Raw genomic sequence first — 22,825 nt, 5'->3', positions numbered from 1 at the left:
TGGCTCTGCTCGGTCACTAGGAAGCCAGACCCTAAAACCAAGTCACCTCTGAGTTGAGGTTTTCAGATGACCAGAGTAGGGAGCTGATCCCTTGCACCAAAGCCATTAACAGGTTTCCAAATTTAGTCTGAGAGAGCCTGAAGCCGGCATTCTGCCAATGCAGGAAGCTAAGCTTGGGCCCTGGCTGGTGGCATTCAGCTTTGAGCCTGGGTCTTTCCCTTCAGTAACACCAGGTAGTTGTGAATTATGTTGAAACTAGTGGAAGCTGGGGTGGGGGTTCTTAAAGGGTAGGGAGGGGCTGGCGAGGGCCTTGCAGAAGGGAATGAAGGCTGCCACCAGCCACCTCCACAGACATGGGAATGGCCACACACACATCATTCCTCCATCAGTCCTCTCCTGCCTGAAGGCATATACACTGTGCCCATGGGTCCCCATCGCCTTGTTTTCAAAAGAAGAAAGCAGCTGGCACCCAGAATGCCACTTGTACTAGTCTTCAGCAGTCTAGCATTTATTTCATTAGTCCTTGAGGATTCATTAAATGATCTGCAAGAAAACCAAATGTCCCCACGTCGCAGGTTCTGTGCTCTACTCTGACCACTCCTCTGAGCTGAGGCAGCCTGCTTGGAGTATGGGCACCAGCATGGCCTAGCTACTCTTAAGATAAAAAGCGGAGGACATAAATAGGTAGACTAGGTAAGGCAGAAGAGAAGGCTGGCACCTTGGGCCCTGACACTAGTGGGCACCCTGTGGTTCTGGGTGAGATGGAGGGCACAGGGGTGGGGTGGGGTGGGGTGTGTGGTTGGACACAATGACCAGAGCTTTGGGTACCAAGCAGATCCCCATGTTTGAGATTCAAGGGCACAAAGACCTGCTCTGAAGCACGTGAACAGGTGCAGGACTGAGCTCCAGGACCGCGCTCTCCCAACTGTACCCTCCTGTGCCAGTGACAGAAAACCAGGGAAAAACAGCAAGTATTGTCCGAGACAAATGATGGGGGCAAGAGATTGGCGGAATTGGGGGTGGTTGACTACCACTTGCTTCTAGAATCAAGGAGAAGCTGACCTAAATCGACCTGCTCTTCCACGGAATCAGTATTCTGAGACTGAACCCCACCTGACAGATGGATGACTAGTTGCAGTAAAGTCAGAGCAGAAGCCAGGGTGCTAGAGTCATCTGGACAGTGTCTGGCTTCCTAACTAGATAAGTGGGTTGGGTCAATAGCAGAGCTGTGCTCTTCCAAAGTTGTTACCCATGAACCAGGACCCACAGGTGGAGCCTCTGAGGTGCCATGGCTTAGGCTTGTACACGACTCACCTGTATGCAGGGCCAGGCCCCCTCAACCGCAGTGGAGCAGAGGAGTAAAGGAAAGGCATCTCAGAGACACAGACATCTACACCCTCACTCTGGGGCAGCTTTAGGCCAAAAGCCCACAGAGCACAAAGGAGAGTGGGCACTTGGGAAATTTGTGCTTAAATTACCGGCCATCTTCTTGTCTCTAAACAGAGCCTACAGGCTTGAGCAGTGGAAGTCGTTTGTGAAGGTCTATAGCAGGGCATGAGGAGGTGTTAGGTCACCCTGAAGGCCAGCTTTTGACCCCGTTGTGGGAATCATGGCAAATGCCTTACTGAGCCCAGGTACACAGTGGTGCCCCCAGCCCTATCCCCATGTATTCTGCACACTCAAAGGCAAGATGTCCCGTGCAGGGGTCTGACCCCAGAGGACCACATTTCCACATGCATCTCCCCTGGATCCACCCAGTGGCTGCTGAGCAGCCTCAGTCTCGACATAGATCCTTCCTGCAGGCAGCACCTGCTCCTCCGGAGTGCTGTCCCTGGGGCCCCCATGCCAGCATTCCAGCTGTGCAGCTCCAGCTGGGCAGTTCAGATCTTGGGCCTCCAGCCTTTGATGAACTGCATGATCTTCTTGACCTGCAGCTTGGTGAGGTGGAAGTCATCTGCCAGGATGTCCTCACTGAGCTGCACAAAGATGCTACCATCGATGCGTTCTCGGGCAAAGAAGCTCACCACATCCTCTGAGAGCCCGATGAAACGCAGACTGCGAGAGACCTCCTCCAGGGAGAGTGCAGACAGGTCAGCAGGGGGCTGCCAGGAGGAGGCATCCCGGACTCCAAAGCCTGCAGCTCCATCCCGGGGACTGGCAGGAGGCCCTTCCAGGCACCCTTGGGTTAGAAAAAGTCGTGCTCCTCCTGCCTCAGGTCCCTGCAGAGCAGCTGGTGACAGCGGGGTGGGGACCTGGCGCAGCACCAAACCTTCAGGCTCAAAGGCCTTGTGGGGGCCAAGTGGTGAAAGGTGGGGTCCAGGCCCAGGTGTCCCCACTGCTCTGGGCTCCTGAGAACGCAGCAGCTCAGGCTCTGGAGAACTGCCCTGCCCCAGCTCAAAGGGATCGAAGGGCTCCAGGGCTGGTTCCTGCCATTCAGAAGAAGAGGAGGAGGAGGGGGCGCAGGAAGAGGGGGGAGCAGCTGAATAGGCCTGGCCTGGCGAGGCTGGGCCTGGGGAATACGCAGGGCCAGAGGTAGCCACAGGACCCGAGGTGGTTGTGGGCCCAGAAGAGGAGGCCGCTGAAGGGCCTGAGGGGTAGGCAGGCCCGGAAAAAGGGTTGAGAGCTCCAAACGGAGCAAAGCGCTTCTGGGGGTGTGAGGGCTTGAATAGAGGAGGACAGCTGTGGTAGGTCTTAACAGGGGTGTCAGCCCCCAGAAGGGAGGCGGCTCGACCGCTCAGAGGCTCTGTGAGGGCCCGGGAGGCCTGGCTGGGCTGTGTGGTTGAGGGTAGGGGACCGGGTGCTGGGCGGCTAGAGGACTCGCCCACCTTGCAGTCTCCCCAGGTGCATGGGTAGCAATAGAGGGAGTACGTGTCCGGTGATGGGGAGCCACTGCCACTGCGGGAACCCGCCCTGTGGACAGAGACAGACATATAGGACAGGTGAGGCTGAGCGAGAGGGAACATGACAGGGTCACACATGCAATGCAGCCAAGCACCACTATGACCTCAGCAACATGCGCCTGCACCCCAGCCCCAGCCCGAGACCCTCCGGAACGGCCCTGTTCTTCCTGGGTTCCTTCTGACCCCAGCCCAGGTCAGAAACCATAGGGAAAAAACGAAACGAAACTGAACTTAATAAAAATGTCTTCTGTTTTTTTTCTTTTGAGATGGAGTTCTTGCTCTGTTGCCCAGGCTGGAGTGCAGTGGCGCAATCTTGACTCACTGCAACCTCCAGCTCCTGGGTTCAAGCGATTCTCCTGCTTCAGCCTCCCGAGTAGCTCGGATTACAGGCACGTGCCGTGACGCCCAGCTAATGTTTGTATTTTAGAAGACATGGAGTTTCACCATGTTAGCCAGGCTGGTCTTGAACTCCTGACCTCAAGTGATTCACCCAACTCGGCCTCCCAAAGTGCTGGGATTACAGGCATCAGCCACCGCGCCCGGCCTGAACTTAATAAAAATTTCAAAACAGCAAGGAGCTCTCTTCTCTCTATCCTGCAGCAAAGTCCCCACCTTGAGGGGACCAGGGCAATGCTCCCATCCGTTCCTCAACATTTAAGAAAGAAGCTGAAGTGGGCAGAACAGGCCACTGGGCCCCAGGCCCCAAGACACTCAGACAGCAGTGCCCCTCCCTCAGCCACTGCACAGGGACCTGCACCCTCGGGAACCTCCCAGGCCTCAAGACTTCCTCTTCCTCAGCACTGTAGTCCCCCCTCCTCACCCTTCCCTGCCTCGATCTACCTTAGAACTCAGGACCAAGGGAAGGCAGGGACTCACCCATCCTGGAGGCCAGAGGAGTAGTAGGAGAGGCTGGAGCTGGGGGAATGTACCGGCTGCAGTTTGGGGAAGCGAGGGGGAACCGGGGGGCTGCTGGAGAGCCGGCCGCTGCCATTGCCACCCCGGGGAGGCACTGGAGGGGCATTGAGCAGGCGGCACTCCTCCTTCACCTACAAGCAGAGGGCGGTGACTCCACCTCGACTCCAAACAGCTGGCACTCCTTATCTTCCCCTTCCCAAGCAGCTGGGCAAGGGGGCTGTCTGGGCCTGATACTTGCCCCACTTTGCCAATAGGCTGCCTTGCACCCCAACTGCTCATCCAGTCAGCCAGCCGCCCCACCCTTCCTAGCCTTCCCTGCCTATCTCACGCACCCGCACTCTGTCCCAACGCACGCACAGCCTCCTTCCTGTTCCTTGGAAATCCTTTATGGATGTTAAGAAAAAGAACACAAAGGTAGATCAAAACAGGTTAAGCAGACGTGCTCCCTCCTCAAGGAAAAGGAGAGAAAGCAGAGGACAAAGGAAGGCCGAGGGGACAGAGGGAAGGAAGCGTCTGCCACCTGCATCCCTCCCTACAGGTCGTGTACCCCAAAGAGGACTCCATGGGATGCTGACGGGTGTTATGGGCAGGGAGAAAATGTTCTGATAACCAGGATTCCTTAGTGCAGGACTTCTCAGAGCCTTTAATATACCCATGCTCTGTGACTCCAACATGAGGAGGAGGGGAAAAAGGGCTGGGAATCATTCACAGCATTTCTAAGCTTACTTCGCCAAGGAACCTTCTTTTCACGGAACAACTTAAAGGACCCCTGTTCTGTGGTACCTTCTGGGTAACAGTGTTTTGGGGCTCCTCGCAAATCCTCTGAGGCTAGGGACCTACAAGCATCTCTGTCCCACAGCTCCCCCGTCACCGCCCGCCCCAGTGCCCCTTACTACAAATGCTCTTGCCTGGCATGTCTCTGCCTTTTCCATCTCCCCTTCCCCACCCCGCCGAGGAAGACACCTCGTCTGCCACGTACTCCGGGGCCGGCGCCCAGGAGAACGGGCTTTGGGCCCCAGCGCGCTCACTCACCGCCTCGGATTTGGGAGGGACTGGAGGCGGCGGCGCTTCCGGCTCCCGACGCGGCGGTCCCGCGGCCCCGAAGGAGATAAGGTCGGGCCCTGGAGGCGGCCGGGCGAGGCCCTCGGGCCCCTGGTGCGTCCACAGCTCCTCGTAGGGGATCTCGGCGGGCGGCGCGGCGGGCTCGGGCGCGGCTGCCCAGTCGGGGCTCACGTATTCCTGGTCGCCCTCGCCGGCGGGAGCCGGCGCCAGCGGGCCGGGGGCGCGGGCGAGACCGGGGGCGCGCGGCGCGGGCAGGCAGAGGCGAGCGCGGCGCGGGCTGGCGCAGTCTTCAGCGAGCTCGGCTGGCGCCTCGCGCACGGCCGTGGAGTACTCGTCGGGGTCGAAGCGCTCGCGGCAGTAGGAGGCGCTGTCGCGCACCAGGCGTTCGACGCGCGGGTCCCCGGCCAGCAGGCCCTGCGGCAGCGCGAAGCGCGGCGTGTCCGTGAGCAGCAGGAAGTGCAGCGGCGCCGGGCCCTCGCGGCGCAGCGCCAGCCCCAGCACCACCGTCTTGGAGATGATGCTAACCAGCTTGTAGCAGTGACCCTCCCGCACCGGGTGCAGGTCGTAGGGGTTGCGCGGCGGCCGGCTGGGCACCAGCACGTTCACCGGCAGCCGCACGCGCTCGATGATGGCGCGCACCGTGTGCTCGCCCTCCTGCATCTGCAGCTCCAGCGGGCTGCGAGTGCTGAAGCGGCCCTGGCACTGGAAGGGCAGGCTCAGGCTCTCGTTGGTGCGATGGTTCATGCAGATGAGGCAGGGCATCTTGCCTTTGACCGGCCTGGCGCCCCCGCCGCCGCTGCCTCCCGCGGCCCCCGCGCTCGCCGGGCCGCCGCCGCCCACCCCGGCCAGCGCCCCCGCTCGGCCCAGCTTTCGCAGGAGGGTGGTGAAGCGCGAGCGCTCCTTGGTGGTCTTGGCGCACAGGATCTCCGCCTGGCCCATAAGAGTGAGCTCGTCGCCCGCATGCAGCGTGAAGTTGTACACCTCACTGTCCTCGCTGAACTCGCCCGACACCACCTGGGGATCCCAGAGACAGGGCAGGGCCTTAGCCAGGTCCCAGGGAAAGCCACACGGCCAGCTCCCAGAGACTGGAAGGGAAAACAGCCTTCCTCTTCCGCCCTCCCGGGGCTCGGACCAGATGGTAGGCCGGGAGATCCACGTTCATCCTGGAGAGACCACTAGCAGCTGTGCCACCTTAAATGAGTTGCCCCTCCACGCCTTAGCGACCATATCTGATAACTCTTACTTCGAAGAACTGCTGTAGGATTAAAAAGACTGTATGTGCAGTGACATATTTTTCTTTTCTTCCCCACTACTTGGATCAGCAACATATTTTAAAGTATTCAGTAAATGGCGACTTTTATCATCATTGTCTTTACCATCTGGGCGATCATAATGCCCTACCTATCCAACAAGGCTAAGTGAAGAGAAATGAATTGATGGATAAGAAAAGGGTTTGTAAACAGAACAGCACTATCCGTACACAGCAGGGACTGTTTTTAGTTGTTTTTTTTTGTTTTTGAGACAGGGTCTTGCTCTGTCGCCCAGGCTGGAGGGCAGTGGCACATTCACAGCTCAGTGGCTCAGTGCAGCGGCTCAGTGCAGCCTCAAACTCCTAGCAACAGTCCTCCTGCCTCAGCCTCGCAAGTAGCTAGGACTATAGATGCGCACCACTATGCCCAGCTAATTTTTTAACATTTTTTGTAGAGACAGGGTCTCTCCATGTTGCCCAGGCTGGTCTCAAACTCCTGGCCTCAATCGATCCTCCCTCCTCAGCCTCCCAAAGTGTTGGGATTACAGGCATGAGCCACTGCTCCCACCCCACAGCAGGGGTCTATTTACACTGCCTGCTCACCGCAACCACTGCCTCTACAAGTGGGTGCTGGGGCAGCTAGGGACAGGTTGCCCTGAAAGGTCTCCAAGTCAGAACATGACCCTTCCAGACACCCCCTCCTGCTCCACTACCTTTCACAGGAAGTCCTTCAGCCCAGTGGGTCCTATTCCCCACCCTTCTGACATGGCTTGATTGTGCCAAAGGCCCCTAAGGGGTCCCCAGGAGCCACTCTCCTTCTTGGATCCTGAGGGCAATCTTCCAACCAGGGTCAGGGTTGCCCCTGAGGCAAGGAGTAGTGTGGGGACACCACACCTGGTGAGGGAGTGACTGACCTTGACGCTGAAGGTGATGGCTTCCATCACAAAGATGCGGTCAGGGAAGACACTGGCCACCTCCTCCACACTGCTGAAGTACCTCACTGGCTCCCGCACATCCCGGGCCTGTTCCAGGAGCTTGAACTTCCCTGCATAGTGGGTGACAAAAGTGGCTGGAGTGGGCCTCCCTGCTGTGAGTCTAGCCTGCATCCCAAGAGCCTTCGTGGTCACTTGCTACCATAATCTCGGCCAGCCCCTCAGGAACTCAGGAGGGCCAAAGGGCAGGTTTCCACTGGCATGGGCTGAAGGGGGCTGGTCATCTGGCTCCAACCTCAGCAAGGTGGGCCCCGATCCCTAGCAACTATAGCCCAGCCCTCACCCCATAGAGAGCCTGTGGGTATGCAGTGAGGCTAGCGGTTGCCTGCCCAGAGAAACCCAACTGCAAATAGCCCCAAACATGTGGACACAGAGCTGGCCTCTGATCAACTCGGTGTGGCACTGGGATGCTGGCTCCTTGCTCGGTCCCAGCCTGACCTCTGACTTGCCGTGACAAGTTCCTTTCCCTCTCTGGGCCTCTGGGTCCTCATCTGAGGAGGTGGGGACAGATGATCGTGGGCCCTACCTGGATCTGGCATCCTGTGCATTGCCCTGGGCTGCTGATCCGCATGGAGGTGGCACTGGGCCATCCAGGGCCCGGCCCAGCCATTGAAGGCCCTGGGAGAGCCACTCTGACCCCAGCTCTGTTCCCACACCCTGCCCTGGCCTGATATCCAATCCTACTCTCCCAGAGGCTCTGATCTGAACCCAGCAAAGCCACCTCCCTGAGAGGAGGCCTTCCCAACCTGCAGTCTGGGGCTGTGTGCTTTGCCAAGCTCAGCACATGCCCCTAGGAGACACAGACTTTACGGAAGTGATTGCCAGTCTGTGAAGCTGACATCCCTGTGTAAGCTCTCTCACCTCACTGGCCACACACCTGTTATATGCATACTCACATGAGCACAAAACACAAAACAAGCTCTGAGCCGCCCTGGCATCTGATGGATGGCCTCTTCTCAGGCTTTATACAGTAGGAAGAGAGCCATGAATAGGTGAGGGAACAAGTCAAGAGAAGACAAGGTGACTCTTTAGCCTCTGGGTGTTTTTTTTTTTTTCTTGAGACAGGGTCTTGCTGTCGCCCAGGCTGGAGTACAGTGGCATGATCACAACTCACTGCAGCTCCAACCTCCTGGGCTCAAGGGATCCTCCTGCCTCAGCCTCTCAAGTACCTGGGACCACAGGCATGTGCCACCATGCCTGGCTAATTTTTTATTTTTATTAGAGATGAGGTCTCATGACATTGCCCAGGCTGGTCTCAAACTCCTGGGCTCAAGCGATCCTCCTGCTATGGCCTCCCAAAGTGCTGGGATTACAGGTGCGAGCCACCGTGCTAGGCCTTCTTTACCTTCTGAAGCCCCCTTGGTAGTTGCTTCTGTCACAGTTCATTCATTTCATTATTGCACAGATATTGATGGAGTACTCACTATGTGTCAGACACTATGGTAGGCCACACAGAGGGTACAAATCTGTGTCAAATACAATCTGCCCTTAAAGAAATCCAACATAATGGGTGAGACGATGAGTACCCAATGGTGGCAGGATGTGATAAGTGCTACAACAGACTTGTGACAAAAGAGTTACAAGACAGCTGGGTAGGAGAAACCTGCCTGGCGGCATCTGAGAGGATCACTGAGCTGCACCTTAAGAATGAAAGGGAATTCACAGAATAGGCATTCCCTGTGGAAGAAACAGCGTAAACAAAGACACAGAGACACAAAATCAGACCACCTGCCCCAGATGGTGTGTGCCTGCAGGGAAGGACTTAGGGAGAGGGAGGATAGGAGGGGATGCAGACAGCAACTGGGATTTGAAAGGCTCTGAATGCCTTGCTAAAGCAGTAAAACTTTATTCTGTACAACATGAGACCCACTGGAGTGTTTGGAGCAAAGAAAAACCATGATCCAGGTTCAGCTCTATTAAAATAACCAGGAGACCAGTCAGGTAAACAAACCAGTAAGGGGTTCTGGAGAAGAGCTAGGGAATAGCAGAAACAGACCAAGAGATACTGGGAAGGGAGACCCAGCAAGCTTGGGTGACAGAATAAGGGGGAGGTGGGGAAGGAAGGGACTCAGGATGATGTACTCAGGCCACCATCCTGGTCAGAAATGGAGATGGCAGGCCAGGCACAGTGGCTCACGCTTGTAACCCAGCACTTTGGGAGGCCAAGGTGGGCAGATCACTTGAGGTCAGCAGTTCGAGACGAGCCTGGCCAACGTGGTGAAACCCCATCTCTACTAAAAATACAAAAACTATCTGGGTGTGGTGGCACACACCTGTAGTCCCAGCTACTTGGGAGGCTGAGGCAGGAGAATTGCTTGAACCTGGAAGGCAGAGGTTGCAGTGAGCTGAGATCACACCACTGCACTCCAGCCTGGGCAATGGAGCGAGACTCTGTCTCAAAAAAGAAAAGAAAAGGAGATGGCAGAGCTGTTAACCAAAACTGGGAACCCAAAAGGAACATGTTGTGGGGCCGAGGCAGACCCTGGAGAGGTCAAGGAAGGGGCCTTCAGGTGGTGCTCCCAGGGTGGTTGCCACCAGTGTATATGCAGAACTTGGGGACATCTGGCCAGTGAAATAGACTGAAGGTCACCAGCCCACAGGTGGCAGCCTCGGCTGTGAGGCAAGTGACATGGCTCAGGGAAGAGGAAGAGCAGGGGGCTTGACCCTTTGGGGATGTTCATCCCAGAAAAATGCCCACACTGTGCTCCTAGCATGAACACACACACAATTGTGTATGCAGTGCTGGGGGTTCCTGGAGACCCCCAAACCCAGAGAGACCCAGATGAAGATACCCACGGTGCAGGGTAGGAGAAGCAGAGGCAGGGCCTGAAGCATCATCACCGAGCAGGGAGAGAAATGAGAGCCCAGAACAAGGGGAAATGGCTAGGAGAACGCTGGCGGGGCAGCCCCCAGGCCTGCCCTCCCTGTCCTGGGACCCTCCTGGGAAGAGGCCTCTGAAGTGCCACAGCCCTAGAGGGCAACAGCGGAAAAATGTGGAGGGGGGCAGGCAAGATGCAGGGGTCTAGGACTTGGGAAGCAGGAACTGCAGGCACTGAGTAGCCCCCCTCCCCTCACCCCAGCCTCCTCCCCCAAGTCCACACACAACCCCCTACCCCCGCCCCTGCCCCAACCACAAGTAGCCAGGCAGGGAGCAATGCCCACTGCCCCCTGTGGGGTGACTTGGAGCCAAGTCAGGGCTGGAGCTGGGGGAGGATGTGGCAGGGAAGATCGATGTAACCATGGCATCCAGCACCATCCCCCTCCGCGGCAGCCTGAAGCCCAGCGTCGGTCATTACTGCGGGAGGAAGGAAGGGAGCCCTCCAGGGAGTGATGCTCCGGACCCTGGAAGCCTTTTCCTCCCCGCCAGCCCAGGGGCGGCTTCCTCTCCTGCCTCCCCCTATATGGGACCTGAGGTCCCCCACGGCTCTAAGGACCTGCTCCATCCTGACCTGCCCCTCCTCCTTGTCCTTGCCGGCAGAGCACATGGCTGCCTCGCTCCTCCCTTCCAGCCCCAAGCACTTGAGGGCTGTGGCAGGGGATTGCTGACCACCCTTCTCCACGCCTGCCCCACAGCACACACTCAGTAAAGAACGTGAGTAAAAGCTCAGGCTTTGGAGTGCGACATATCTGGCTGAATCCCACCCTGCCACTAGCCAGCTGTGTGACCTTGGGCAAATTATTTAATCTCTCTGGGCTTCGGATTTCCCATCTGTAAAATGGAAACATCCTAGTTGGGCCAGAGGCGCATCTGCCAAATGCTGAGCAGGAAACAAGGCCAACACTGGGGAAGTGGCACCACGCTCAGGGAAGACGCCGGGCCCCTCCCTCAGGGCTGGAGGCGGGGGCTGGGAGCGGGGACAGTACGGGGACAGGCCAGCTCTCCCTGACTCCCGGAGCAGAGCGCCGCAGCCTGGAGACCGAGTCACCCAGCAGTGCCCTCAGCCCCACCCCGCGCGAGTCGCCGTCCTCCTCCCTCCCCGGCCTTCCCCGCGGCTCTCTCCGCGGTCCGCAGCCGGCCACCCCCCGCCCGCCGAGCGCCATTATTAATTCATTAGGAGAAATCAGCGTGGAGCCCAGCCGTGCACTCGGCGCCTCCTCGTTAACCCGCTGGCCTTCGCCCTCCTAGGGGCCTCCGCCTCCGCCTCCGCCTCCCCTCCCCCGTGCGGGCGGACAGTAGCTGGGGCCGCGCCCCACCAAGACCACCACCCCCGCAAGACCACCACCGTACACACGTACGCAGGGGCGCCAGAGAGATGGGAGGAAGAGCTAGGAGCCCACGGTTCCCTGGGACACTGTGCCTTGGGTTACCAGAGTTTTAATGACACAACCAAAATGAAGTCCCTAAAATCACGTTTTTTTCAGTGAGAGATTTTCCCAACCTTTCTTTTTCTTTTTATTTTAGAAACACCATCTTGCTCTGTCTCCCAGGCTGGAATGTAGGGGTACCATCATAACTCACTGTAGCCTCAACCTCCTGGAGTAAAGGGATCCCCCCACCTGGCTTCAGCCTCCCCAGTAGCCAGACTACAGGCCTGCGCCACCACGCCTAGCTAATTTATTTGTTGTTGGGGGGGTTTTTTGTTTGTTTTTGTTTTTGTTTGTTCTCGCTATGTTGCCCAGGCTGGCCTGGAACTCCTGGCCTCAAAGGATCCTCCTTCTCAGCAAAGCACTAGGATTACAATAAGAGCCACTGCTCAGGCAACCTTTGCTGTTTTTTATCCCAAGAAGACCTGGGACCTCGCCCTGAACCAAGCTGGGAAATTTCTAGCTTGAGCAGGCCCCCAGTGGGCTCCAAGCCCAAGATAGAACCCCAGGTCAGAAAGAAATCTGAGTGAGTTTCCACATCTTTTAAGGGGTTGGGGGGTGGAGTACACAGGTACCAACTTCACAGGTTGTAAAAGACAGAAGCTCTGTAAAGGGCTCAGTCCTGTCCTCCTGGCTCAGGGAGACCCAGGGCCAGAGGAGGCAGGGGTACCTGTGAGGAAGCAATGGGGCCTTCCCAGCTCAAAGGCTTCCCAGCCTTAGCGAGGGGGTGGTCAGGAGCAGCTGGGCACAGCAGTTAAAAACACAGAACTGAGCTGGGTTTGGTGGCTCACGCCTGTAATTCCAGCACTTTGGGAGGCCAAGGCGGCCGGATCACTTGAGGTCAGGAGTTTGAGACCAGCTTGGCCAACATGGTGAAACCCTGTCTCTACTAAAAACACAAAAATTAGCCGAGCGTGGTGGCAGGCACCTGTAATCCCAGCTACTTGGTAGGCTGAGGCAGGAGAATCCCTTGAACCTCGGAGGCAGTGAGCCAAGATGGCGCCTCTCCACTCCAGCCTGAGCAACAGAAAACACACACACACACACACACACACCCACACACACCACACACACACACAGAACTGGGCTTGGCGCAGTGACTCACACCTATAATCCCAGCACTCTGGGAGGCTGAGGCAGGAGGCTTCATTGAGACCAGGAGTTTGAGACCATCCTGGGCAACATAAGGAGACCATCTCTAAAAACAAAAAAATAAAATAAAAAACACGGCACTGGGCAAGCCACTGAAACTCCTGGAGCCTCAGTTTCCTGGTGAGTTAAATGGAGTTGATAAGACTTTCTCATCAGGTTGCCATGAGGATGAAATGGCAAAAATGTTCGGCCCAGCATATAGGATGCAGCACATGCTTAACACATGGCAGCTGTGGGATCTGGGGCTCGCACGGGAACGTCTCTGGGATGGTGCCACCAGACTCCAATCCCTCCCACACAGGGGACAGCAACCACACGCTCCTGGTGTGGTGCAGCGGACACCAGCCCTCAGTTGAGATACCTGGATCTGGCCAGGCTCTTCATTTCCTAGCTGTGTGACATGGGGCAAGTCACCTCCTCCCCTAAGCCCTCCATTTCATCATCTGTAAAATGAAGGGGCTGTACTCTGTTTTGGTAACAGAATCCTTTCTTCAAACAAAATCTTATTATATGTCAACATCACATATAAAACTAATAAAGGTAGTCCATTAGCATAATCTTTAAAAGTCTAAAATTTTTAATATTCACTTATAAAGTCAACCAATGGAAACAATAGGTTTAACGCAAAAATTGGGAAAAACAGGCTCAGCGCGGAGAGGTGCAGCCATGTAACCAGCTTGGGCATTTGCCGGTTTCTGCAGTGTTTGGTTGCACGGTACAGAAAAGGTCCTGGCAGAGGCCGGGCGTCGTGGCTCATGCCTGTAATCCCAGCACTTTGGGAGGCCGAGGTGGGTGGATCACGAGGTCAGGAGATTGAGACCATCCTGGCTAACATGGTGAAACCCCATCTCTACTAAATATATAAAAAATTAGCCGGGCATGGTGGCGGGCGCCTGTATTCCCAGCTACTCGGGAGGCTGAGGCAGGAGAATGGCGTGAACGCAGCGAGTGGAGCTTGCAGTGAGCCGAGATCGCGCCACTGCACTCCAGCTTGGGTGACAGGGCAAGACTCTGTCTCAAAAAAAAAAAACAAAAAAACAACAACAAAAAAGAAAAGGTCCTGGCAGGACATGTTCTCTTGGAGGGTCTGCACAAAAATGGCTAAGCGTGGCAGCTGAAGGTATACCCTGAAGGCCTCTGATTAGGGTTAAGCTCTGATTTGTAGTAATTTAAGAGTGTGAGTATTTTTTAATCATTAGTTTCAAATCTACTTTAAAATAAAATGTGAATCAAAAAACCTGTGAGCCACCTCTCCAGAAACCCAGAGCTTCACAGAACAGAATGAAAACTTCTGGGCTCTGACTCCAACCCTAACCCTACTCACTGCCTCGCTAGTCCCAGCATTCCCCCTATCCCTGGCCCCAGTCCCTCCTGCCTAAACCCCCCCACCAGGCTTTATGACATATGCCCTGGCTGGACACACCTGGGTACTGCAGGGGGATGTCGATCTTGGGCCCGATGACATAGTGGCCCTCCTCCAGGGTATGAGCTGTCACCGTTGTCCACTGCCGGCAGGAGTGGATGAGCAGGATGTCTCGCTCACTGACGCCCTCAGCGTACTCCCCTGGGAAGGGGGAGGAGGACAGAGGACGAGGGGAAGGAAGACAGGACATTAAAAGAGGCAGAAAGAACAGACAGGGTGACATCCTCACCAAGACCACACCCCTGAGGGACAGCTCCTCACAATCCCTGTCCAGGTCAGCAAAGCTCAAGGGACAGGCGGGCTGCCAGCTGGGGCCTGGGGCTGTGGGGCTGGCTGTGAGCCTCTCAGGCTGTGACTCCCGACGGGGCCCCTCATTCATCAGTGGCTGGAATGCCTGCTGTCCCTGGCTCTGAGCTGGGGCAAGGAGCTCCCCATGGATGAGCCCAGACCAGCCCCTGCCCTCCAGGAGCCCTTAGGCCCCTGGGGAGGTGGGCAGAGATGTACCAGAGTCTAGGCAAGTTTGAGGCACTGACTGGAGCATGTCTGGGGACCCAGAGGGCAGCAGCAGGCTCCAGCTGGGGGTGGGGTGGCGAATGGAGACTTTATTGAGCAGGAGATGCTGGAACTGTGCTTCTGCCTCCCAGTCAGGGCCTAGGCCCTGCAAGAAGGGCCTTACTGGGGCAGTGGAGAGGGCCCAGACGGGACTGTCCCTTATAAGGTCCCAGCTGTGAGAGCTCCCCCAGAGTCATGGGTCGCTCAGGTCAGGAGAATGACAGGGCTTAGAGCAGCTGATTACTGCCTCTCCCAAGGGCAGCCCTTCCTTTCCACCCACTGCCTTTGTTCAGGGGACCTCGAAGGAGGGGGGGAGTCCCCAGGAACCCCCAACCCCATCTCAGAGAAGCCACCCACTGCCTTGTCAAGGGGACCTCGAAGGAGAGGGGGGAGTCCCCAGGAACCCCCAACCCCATCTCAGAGAAACAGTTCCTTGACACCCCCTCCCCATACCCCCTCATCCTCCCAGTTGCAGGGGTGATGGCTGAGGGTTGGAGGGGTTGAGAGAGCAGGTTTAGAAGGCAGGAGTGGGAGGCCCAGCCCTGGGGCCTGGGGGAAGCTGCTGTGGGGCAGAGGTGTTGGGAGTTGGGAGGGGTCTGGGCCTGGAGGCTCCAACCCCAGCAACGGTTTCCAGGGGAGCAGGAGGGGCAGCCCAGCTTCCAGGAGGCAGAAGGGGCTGTGTCCTGGCTGCAGCTGGTGGGGAGGGTGGGGGTGGGGAGCACCTCCTTCCTTTCTCCTTCAGGCACAACTTACAAAATTTCTGCCCATCAAATGGGAAATGGTTTACTCTGATGGCTGGGGGCTCCATAAAGTGTGTACATGTGGGGTGTGTGTGTGTGTGTGTGTGTGTGTGTGTGTGTTGCAGGGTGGGGGTGGTTCAAGATGTGCAGAAAGGGCCTGGCCCCCACTATGTGTGTGTTGGGGGTGTTGTCTGAGCCTTCCCCTGCACCTCCTCACCTCTGGGGGCCCAAGAAGCTCTCCTCCAACTCTGCTCCCTCCTCTGAGAGCTGTCCTGGGTCCCAGCCCCATCTTCACAGCCACATGGGCACACACCAGTAACCATGGCTCATGACCACCAACAGCTGAACCACAATAGCCCACAGTGACCGATGCTTGTCACCCAAACAACACAACTCAGTCTCCGGCCAAGGGGCCCCTCCCAAATGCACAGGCGCACAGGGACCTACCCTTCAAGCCATACAATTCTGACCAGACATTCACACCCTGATGGTGACCCAGCCATAGCCACACACCGTCACACACAACAGACAGCTGGGCCATCACACCAGTTGTTCATTCACTCACCCATTCATTCATTCATTCAATCCATAATCTTTATTGGGCAAGGATGCCAGGTCTCAAGTAGCCCAAAGCCAGGTGGAAAGACAATAAACTGACTGACCATTATAATGGGGTGCACAGTAGGAGACAAGCCAGGGTTGGCACAAGGTGGCAGGGGAGCCCAAAGGAGGCCCTACCCAGACCGAGGAGCTCAGAAAAGCTGCCCAGAAAGGGGAGATGCCAAAAAAGACGTGTGGGAAGTGGCCAGAAGACCCCAGGGCAGCGACCCCCATTCACAGGAGGACACAGTACCAACTCTGACCACTCGGCCACGAGCCAGAGAACTAGACGCTGGCCTGCCCGACGGCCGGGGCGCCGATGCTCCCCGATGAGCCTGCTCCCGGGACAGCTGACGCCCACTGTGCCCACTCCTGGCCGCCACGGAGGAGGGGCTGCCGGGCCCCGCGGGGAGGAGAGGAGCCTGCGGCCGCGGGCCCCATTAGCATTCAGGGAAGCGAGTGTGCCAACGCGGGCCAAACCCCTATTCTTCTCACACACAAAACCCCCGGCCTGGCTGCCAGCCCCGGCTACCGCCCATCCCCCAACCAAGCAGCACCCCCCTCCCCCCAAACGGTCCTCTCGCTCCATGCAGCCTCCAGGCGTACCCTCTCGGGCCCCCATGCGTGGTTCCATCAGCTGAGCGGCTGGGGGCCCCAGGTCCTATTAAGAAGTGGGACAAGATTCGGGGTAGGGCCAGGGGTTTGGGGGTCACGCCGGGCGGCAGACCCGGCTCCCGCCGGCCTCTCCCAAAGGTGGCCTGCCCGCCCCAGGACCGAGGCTGCTCCTAGGGAAGCGAAAGGAGGTGCAAGAAGGGTCCCCAGAGGGGCGGAGCAGGACTAGTGGTGGCGGTAGGGGGAAGACAGATTCCGGGTCCCACGGATGAGGGAAGACAGAGGTGAGAGGCCAGGGACAAAGGGACCAAGGGGGCGCGGCCGGGGCGGGGGGCCCAGGGGCAGCGGGGGAAAGGGGGGCACCGACGGGGCGGGAGCAGGGGCTCAGCCCCATTCCGGACTCCAGCTGGGCGGGAAAACTCTATCCCGGGCCCTGTCCCCGGTGTCTGTGCCTGTGCTTGTCCGCGGGGCCCAGGAGGCGGACCTGGCGGGTGGGCCCCGCGTCTCCCGGGAGGCGCGCCAGGAACCGCTCGGGGCCCACGCCGGGGAGCTGGGAGGGTGCGGGTGCCGCACCCTCCTCACGATCCTTCTGGCCCTGGCTGGAGAGCCCACCATTTCCCCGCGGATCCCGGTCCCCATCTCCAGCGACCCCGGTACCTGGCCCAAGGCAGGCGAGCGTGGGCAGGCGGCAGCGGCTGACGATGAGGTCCAGCGGGAAGGCGCCCATGCTCCAGCGCAGGCCGGCCAGCCCGGCCGCCAGCTTCTCCATGACATGGGCGCCCTGGGGCCGCCGTCCCGGGGCCCCGACGGTCAGTCCTGCGCGGCCCAGACTCTCGCGCCCGCCGCCACCTCCCGGGGCCGCCGCGGCGCTCGCCGCCTGGCAGCCCCGCCGGGCCGCGGGGGTCACGTGGCCGGCCTCCCCGCGGGGCGCCGACCCCGGCCCCGCCCCCGGGCCCCGCCCCCTCCTCCCGGACCCCCGCCCCCTGCTCTGTCCACCCCGGCCGGACTCACCGCCCGACCCACCCCCGGACCTCTGCCCCCAGCCCTGTCCGCCCTGCCCCGCCCCGGCCCCCTCTCCTCGGATTCCCGTCCCCGCGCCACCTTCTGGGTCCCCGGGTCCCCAGCCCCGCGCTCCGTCCGCCCGCCCCTGCTCCCGCTCCCCGGGCCCCCACTCGCCGCCGCAGCCGCCGCCAAGCCCCGCCTCCCCTCCCGCCAGCTTCCACGCGCCCAGGTGACGGCGGGTGATGGAGGACCCCAGAGCGGGCGCCTGGGGGGACAACGAAGTCCCGAGCGGCATCTGCGGAGTCGGCGCGGGCTCGGCCTCCTCCTTCTGGCCGGGTGTGTCCGGGCCCGGCCGCTCCCCCTAGTGCAGGCGCGCACACCCGCGCCCTGTCCGCCGCCTAAGCTCCGGTTCTGAATTCAGCTCTTCCAGGACCTTCATCACCTCCGGCTCCATGGAGCTGGGCGAGGCAGCCTCCTTAACCCCATTTTACTGATGAGCAAACTGAGGCGCAGAGGTCAGGTGGCAGCCAGGACTTCAACCTAGGTTGGACTTCAACCCAGATTTGACCCAACCCTACTGCCCAAGAGCACCCTACAGCGCCTCACCATAAAGCACCTTCCACGCTCCCAGCGCCCCCTTAGCCGATGGCCCTGTGTCCCGTGAACCGGCGCTCCAACGCTTCCGCAGCACGCGGTGAGGACTGCGTCCATTCTGTAGATGAGGAGGCCGAGGTTCGAGGGCGTAACCTGTGCTGCGGTCCCCTCTCGGATCGTTACAAGAACCGCCCTCCTCCCCCACCGCCACCATCCCTTCTCTCTTTTCCTTCTCTTTTTTTGAGACTGGGTCTCGCTCTGTCGCCCAGCCTGGAGTTCAGTGGCGCGATCTCGGCTCACTGCAACCTCCACCTCCCAGGCTCAAGTGATCCTCCCGCCTCAGCCTCCGGAGTAGCTGGGATGACAGGCACCCGCCACCACGCCTGGCTAATTTTTTTGTATTTTTAGTAGAGACGGGGTTTCACCATGTTGGCCAGGCTGGTCTTGAACTCCTGACCTCAAGCGATCCGCCCGCCTCGGCCTCCCAAAGTGCTGGGATTACAGGCGTGAGCCACCGCGTCCAGCCTTCGTTCCCTTCTTTTAATTTGCGTTTCCTTTTCTGCTGTCCTCACCTCTTCCTTCCAAGCCCTCTGGACTCCAGCTCGGGGGCTCCCTTTGGGACCCTCTTCCCAGAAGCTTAGATGGCCTCGGCCTTGGCCTTGCCCTCTCTGTGTCTGCGGCGCCCTCTGCAGGTAATTGGGGGATGATGCGGGCCTGGCTGATCTCGCGGAGCCAGCGGGCCTTAGTCCCTAGGCTGCTCCCTCACAGGAGTGTAGTGGCACGATCTCGGCTTACTGCAACCTCCGCCTCCCAGGTTCAAGCAATTCTTCTGCCTCAGCTTCCTGAGTAGCTAGGATTACAGACAAGCACCACCATGCCTGGCTAATTTTTCGCCTGACTAATTTTTGTATTTTTAGTAGAGACAGGGTTTCACCATGTTGGCCAGGCTGGTCTCGAACTCCTGACCTCAAGTGATCCACCTGCCTCGATCCACCAGTCCTCAGCCTCGGTACCCCCGGAGGAACCCCACCAAATACAAACAAACCCTCTCTTCTGAGGTGACTGACACCTGGCATCTTATGGCTTGAACCCCACGAGAAATGGCAGCCGACGAGAGGAACACCACTTCTCAGCGAGAAGAGACGTTTTAGATCAGTGGTTCAATCCTCATCTGCTGCAGAGGAAAAAACTGAGACTCCAACAGCAGAAATGCTTTGCTTTAAGGTCACGCGGCAGGAAAGAGGCAGCGCTGTGACGAGAAGGCAGGACCCCTGCCTGCCAACTTGACCGAGGCCCTTCCCCAGCCTGGCCCAAACCCAGCCTGCTCACCCCGGCCAGGGAGGAGCTGCTCACCCCAGTGACTCAGGCGGCCCAGATGGACTCGGCTCTCCTGAGTCTGTAGGGGTGGGGTGGGTTCTTTCCCAGGGAAGTGGGAAGGAGAAGCCTGGCAGGAAGAGAAAAGAAAATACAGTGAAAATATAGAAGTCTTAAGAAGGGAATGGGCCGGGCGCGGTGGCTCACACCTGTAATCTCAACAGTTTGGGAGGCCAAGGCAGGTGGATCACTTGAGGTCAGGAGTTTGAGACCAGCCTGGCCAACATGGTGAAACCCTGTCTCTACTAAAAATACAAAAATTAGCCAGGCGAAAAATTAGCCGGGCATGGTGGTGCTTGTCTGCAATCCCAGCTACATCTGTAATCCCAGCTACTCAGGAAGCTGAGGCAGGAGAATTGCTTGAATCTGGGAGGTGGAGGTGGCAGTGAGCCGAGATCATGCCACTACACTCCAGCCTGGGTGACAGAGCGAAACTCCATCTCAAAAAAAAAGAAAAGAAGGGAATGGAAGGTCTGAGACAGGAGGGCGAAAAGGCCAGAAGAAGCAAGTGAATGAGAAGGGTGCTGCCTTAGATTCACTTTTCTTCCCCTACCCTGTAGGGTCTCTCTTTAGGGTGAGCGTGTATCATCCTAACTGGGAGACTTTTAAGAGGGAAGCCGGTACTAACCGCCTCCCCACCCAGCTGGGACAACAGGCGCAGGTAGCCCGGGCTCCAGACAGCAGGTGTAAACTGGCATTGAGCCACGTGGTCACCTTCTCCCTGCGCCCTGGACAGAGACACCACATCTACAGTGGCTTCTCTTACTCAGCATGGCTGGCTCTCCTCAGCTCCCGACCTCAACTTCCAGCTCTACCCCTTCGCCCCCACAAAGCATTCACAGCCACTTCCATTTCCACAGTCACACTTGAACTGGGTCCCCTTTTATTTTCTATCCCAGCTGAGGACATCTCCTTTACCCTGGTCTCCCAACCTGGAAATCTTCTCCCTAACCTTTATACCAAACTAGTCACCAAGTGCTGGCAATTCCTCTCCCACCAGGTGTCATGGAGCCCCAGCCTCCTCTTCCCAGGAGCTCCAGTCCCAGCCAGGCTTTCGTTCACAGTTCGGATCTTCTCTCCCCCAGGCACCCTGCCTATTTCACACCCAAAACCTATAACCCTGGATTTCGGCTGAGTTAGGGACAATACCGGTGTGAGACACCAGGCAGATTCACCTAACTAAATGAACCCACCTCCTCACCGTTGCAGAATGTTCCAGAGCCTCTCCAGGGCTTCTTAAATAGACCCACCTCCTCACTGTTGCAGAATGTTCCAGAGCCTTTCCAGGGCTTCTTAACTGTTGTCAAGTCTCCAGGGACCTCACACAAGTGTCCAGACGCATACATCACTTGATTTGCTGAGGCTCGGGAGCCCTGCAGGAAGGAACTCAGCTTCTCTTGGAGGCAGAAATGTTTAGATCTTTCCTTGGACTGAGACTGCAGGAAGGAGAGCCAAGAGGGCACCAAGAGGGAGGAAGATGCTGGGTAGAGAGGCCAGGCTGTGTGGCTGGGTGTGGCCGTGGGAGAGTCTGGGGCCTAGGTGCTGTGTGTGGCTGGGCCTGTGCTTCCGCTCCAGGAGAGTCACCTGGGGGAAAGAGAGGGAGGAGGAACAGAAGAAAGAGCCCAGCCAAGGGGATCCCAGCTCCTCTGCGGTGGGCTCCACTCTGACAGCGCTGGCAGTGACAAGTAGAAGGTGGAGCCTGGCCCAGCACAGTGGCTCACGCCGATAATCCCACTACTTTGGGAGGCTGAGGCGGGCAGATCACTTGAGCCCAGGAGTTTGAGACTAGCCAGGCAACACAGTGAAACTCCGTCTCTACAAAAAATACAAAAACTAGCCAGGCATGGTGGTGTGCTCCTGTGGTCCCAACTACTCGGGAGGTGGAGGCAGGAGGATCACCTGAGCCTAGGAGGTTGAGGCTGCAGTGAGCCATGATCATGCCACTGCACTCCAGGCTGGGTGACGGGGGAAGACACTGTCTCAAAAATAAAAATAAAAATAAAAATAGGCCGGGCGCGGTGGCTCACGCTTGTAATCCCAGCACTTTGGGAGGCCGAGGCGGGCAGATCACGAGGTCAGGAGACCAAGACCACGGTGAAACCCCATCTCTACTAAAAATACAAAAAATTAGCCAGGCGTGGTGGCGGGCGCCTGTAGTCCCAGCTACTCGGAGAGGCTGAGGCAGGAGAATGGCGTGAACCCGGGAGGCGGAGCTTGCAGTGATCCGAGATTGCGCCACTGCACTCCAGCCTGGGCGACAGAGCAAGACTCCGTCTCAAAAAAATAAAAATAAATAAATAAAAATAAAAAAAGGAAAGAAGGTGGTGCCCTACTAGCTGGAGGGGAGGAAAAAGTAAGGAGGGGTCACAGCCCTACCAGAGGCCCACTGTTGACCCAGAGGCCAGGCTGTGGCAGAGGCTGGCCAAGCTGCCCACGAGCGGAGCATAGAGGTCAATGGAGTAGAGGCAGGGAAAGCTGCCCACAGCAGCTAGGGTTATTATTTATAAAGTACCCTGCCCCACCCCATCTAGAGGACAGATGGCCTTTTCTGGGACCATGAACTGGGTGAGGCCAGGGAACATTTAGGAAAGCACCTACGAGAAATTTAGATAATATTGTATTTAACTTTTTATCTCAGAACGTTCTAAATGTAGACACAATTAGAGATAATAGCATGTGACTTCCCATGTGCTCATCTTCCAGCTTTAGCACCTACCGACCCATGGCTGATCTCATTTTTGTGTACCTGCTTACACCCCTTCTTCACTGAATTAAAAAAAAAAAAAGTTTTTTTTTTCTTTTTAGAGACCGGGTCTCCCTCTGTCACCCATGTTGGAGTGTTAAAAACAACTTTATTAAAATATAATTCACATACTATACAATTCACCCATCCAAAGTTTACCATTTAGTGTTTTTAGTATTCATCATATCTTGCAAACATCATTACAATCTAGTTTTCTCTTTGTTTTCCTTTTTTTTTTTTTTTTTTTGAGACAGTCTTACCATGTCACCCCGGCTAGAGTACAATGGCACAATCTCAGCTCACTGCAACCTCCGCCTCCCAGGTTCAAGCAATTCTCCCTGCCTCAGCCTCCCAAGTAGCTGGGATTACAGGTGCCCGCCACCATGCCTGGATAATTTTTGCATTATTTAGTAGAGACAAGGTTTCACCATGTTGGCCAGGCTGATCTTGAACCCCTACCTCAGGTGATCTGCCTGCCTCGGCCTCCCAAAGTGCTGGGATTACAGGTGTGAGCCACCGCGCCCGGCCTTTCTTTGTATTTTTTAAAAGAGAGAGTCTTACTATACTTCCCAGGCTGGTCTTGAACTCCTGGGCTCAAACAATCCTCCCA

At 57.5% G+C, this 22,825-nt stretch overlaps 1 protein-coding gene across 3 annotated transcripts; it reads right to left on the bottom strand.

Moving 5' to 3' along the window:
* Positions 1 to 475: 475 nt before the first annotated feature.
* On the bottom strand, positions 476 to 17,397 carry GAREM2 (GRB2 associated regulator of MAPK1 subtype 2). Of its 3 annotated transcripts, XM_030800072.1 has the most exons (7): positions 17,160 to 17,378; positions 13,999 to 14,139; positions 7,041 to 7,171; positions 4,848 to 5,891; positions 3,777 to 3,946; positions 2,826 to 2,910; positions 476 to 2,426 (listed from the first exon to the last, which is right to left on the bottom strand). In XM_030800072.1, exons 1-7 carry the CDS (start codon positions 17,269 to 17,271, stop codon positions 1,881 to 1,883), a joined length of 2,229 nt encoding a protein of 742 aa, XP_030655932.1. In that variant the 5' UTR covers positions 17,272 to 17,378; the 3' UTR covers positions 476 to 1,880. The 3 variants fall into 3 exon arrangements, with proteins under 3 accessions (XP_030655932.1, XP_030655931.1, XP_003270652.2); XM_030800071.1 differs by having other exon boundaries at positions 476 to 2,910; positions 17,160 to 17,397; XM_003270604.4 differs by lacking the exons at positions 13,999 to 14,139; positions 17,160 to 17,378 and adding an exon at positions 7,645 to 9,435.
* Between the last annotated feature and the right edge of the window lie 5,428 nt (positions 17,398 to 22,825).

The sequence above is a fragment of the Nomascus leucogenys genome, chromosome 19, assembly GCF_006542625.1.
Source record: "Nomascus leucogenys isolate Asia chromosome 19, Asia_NLE_v1, whole genome shotgun sequence".
Classification (NCBI taxonomy): Eukaryota; Metazoa; Chordata; class Mammalia; order Primates; family Hylobatidae; genus Nomascus; species Nomascus leucogenys.
The sequence above is the reverse complement of the archived record's forward strand: the minus strand, read 5'-3'. Positions and strand labels throughout refer to the sequence as shown.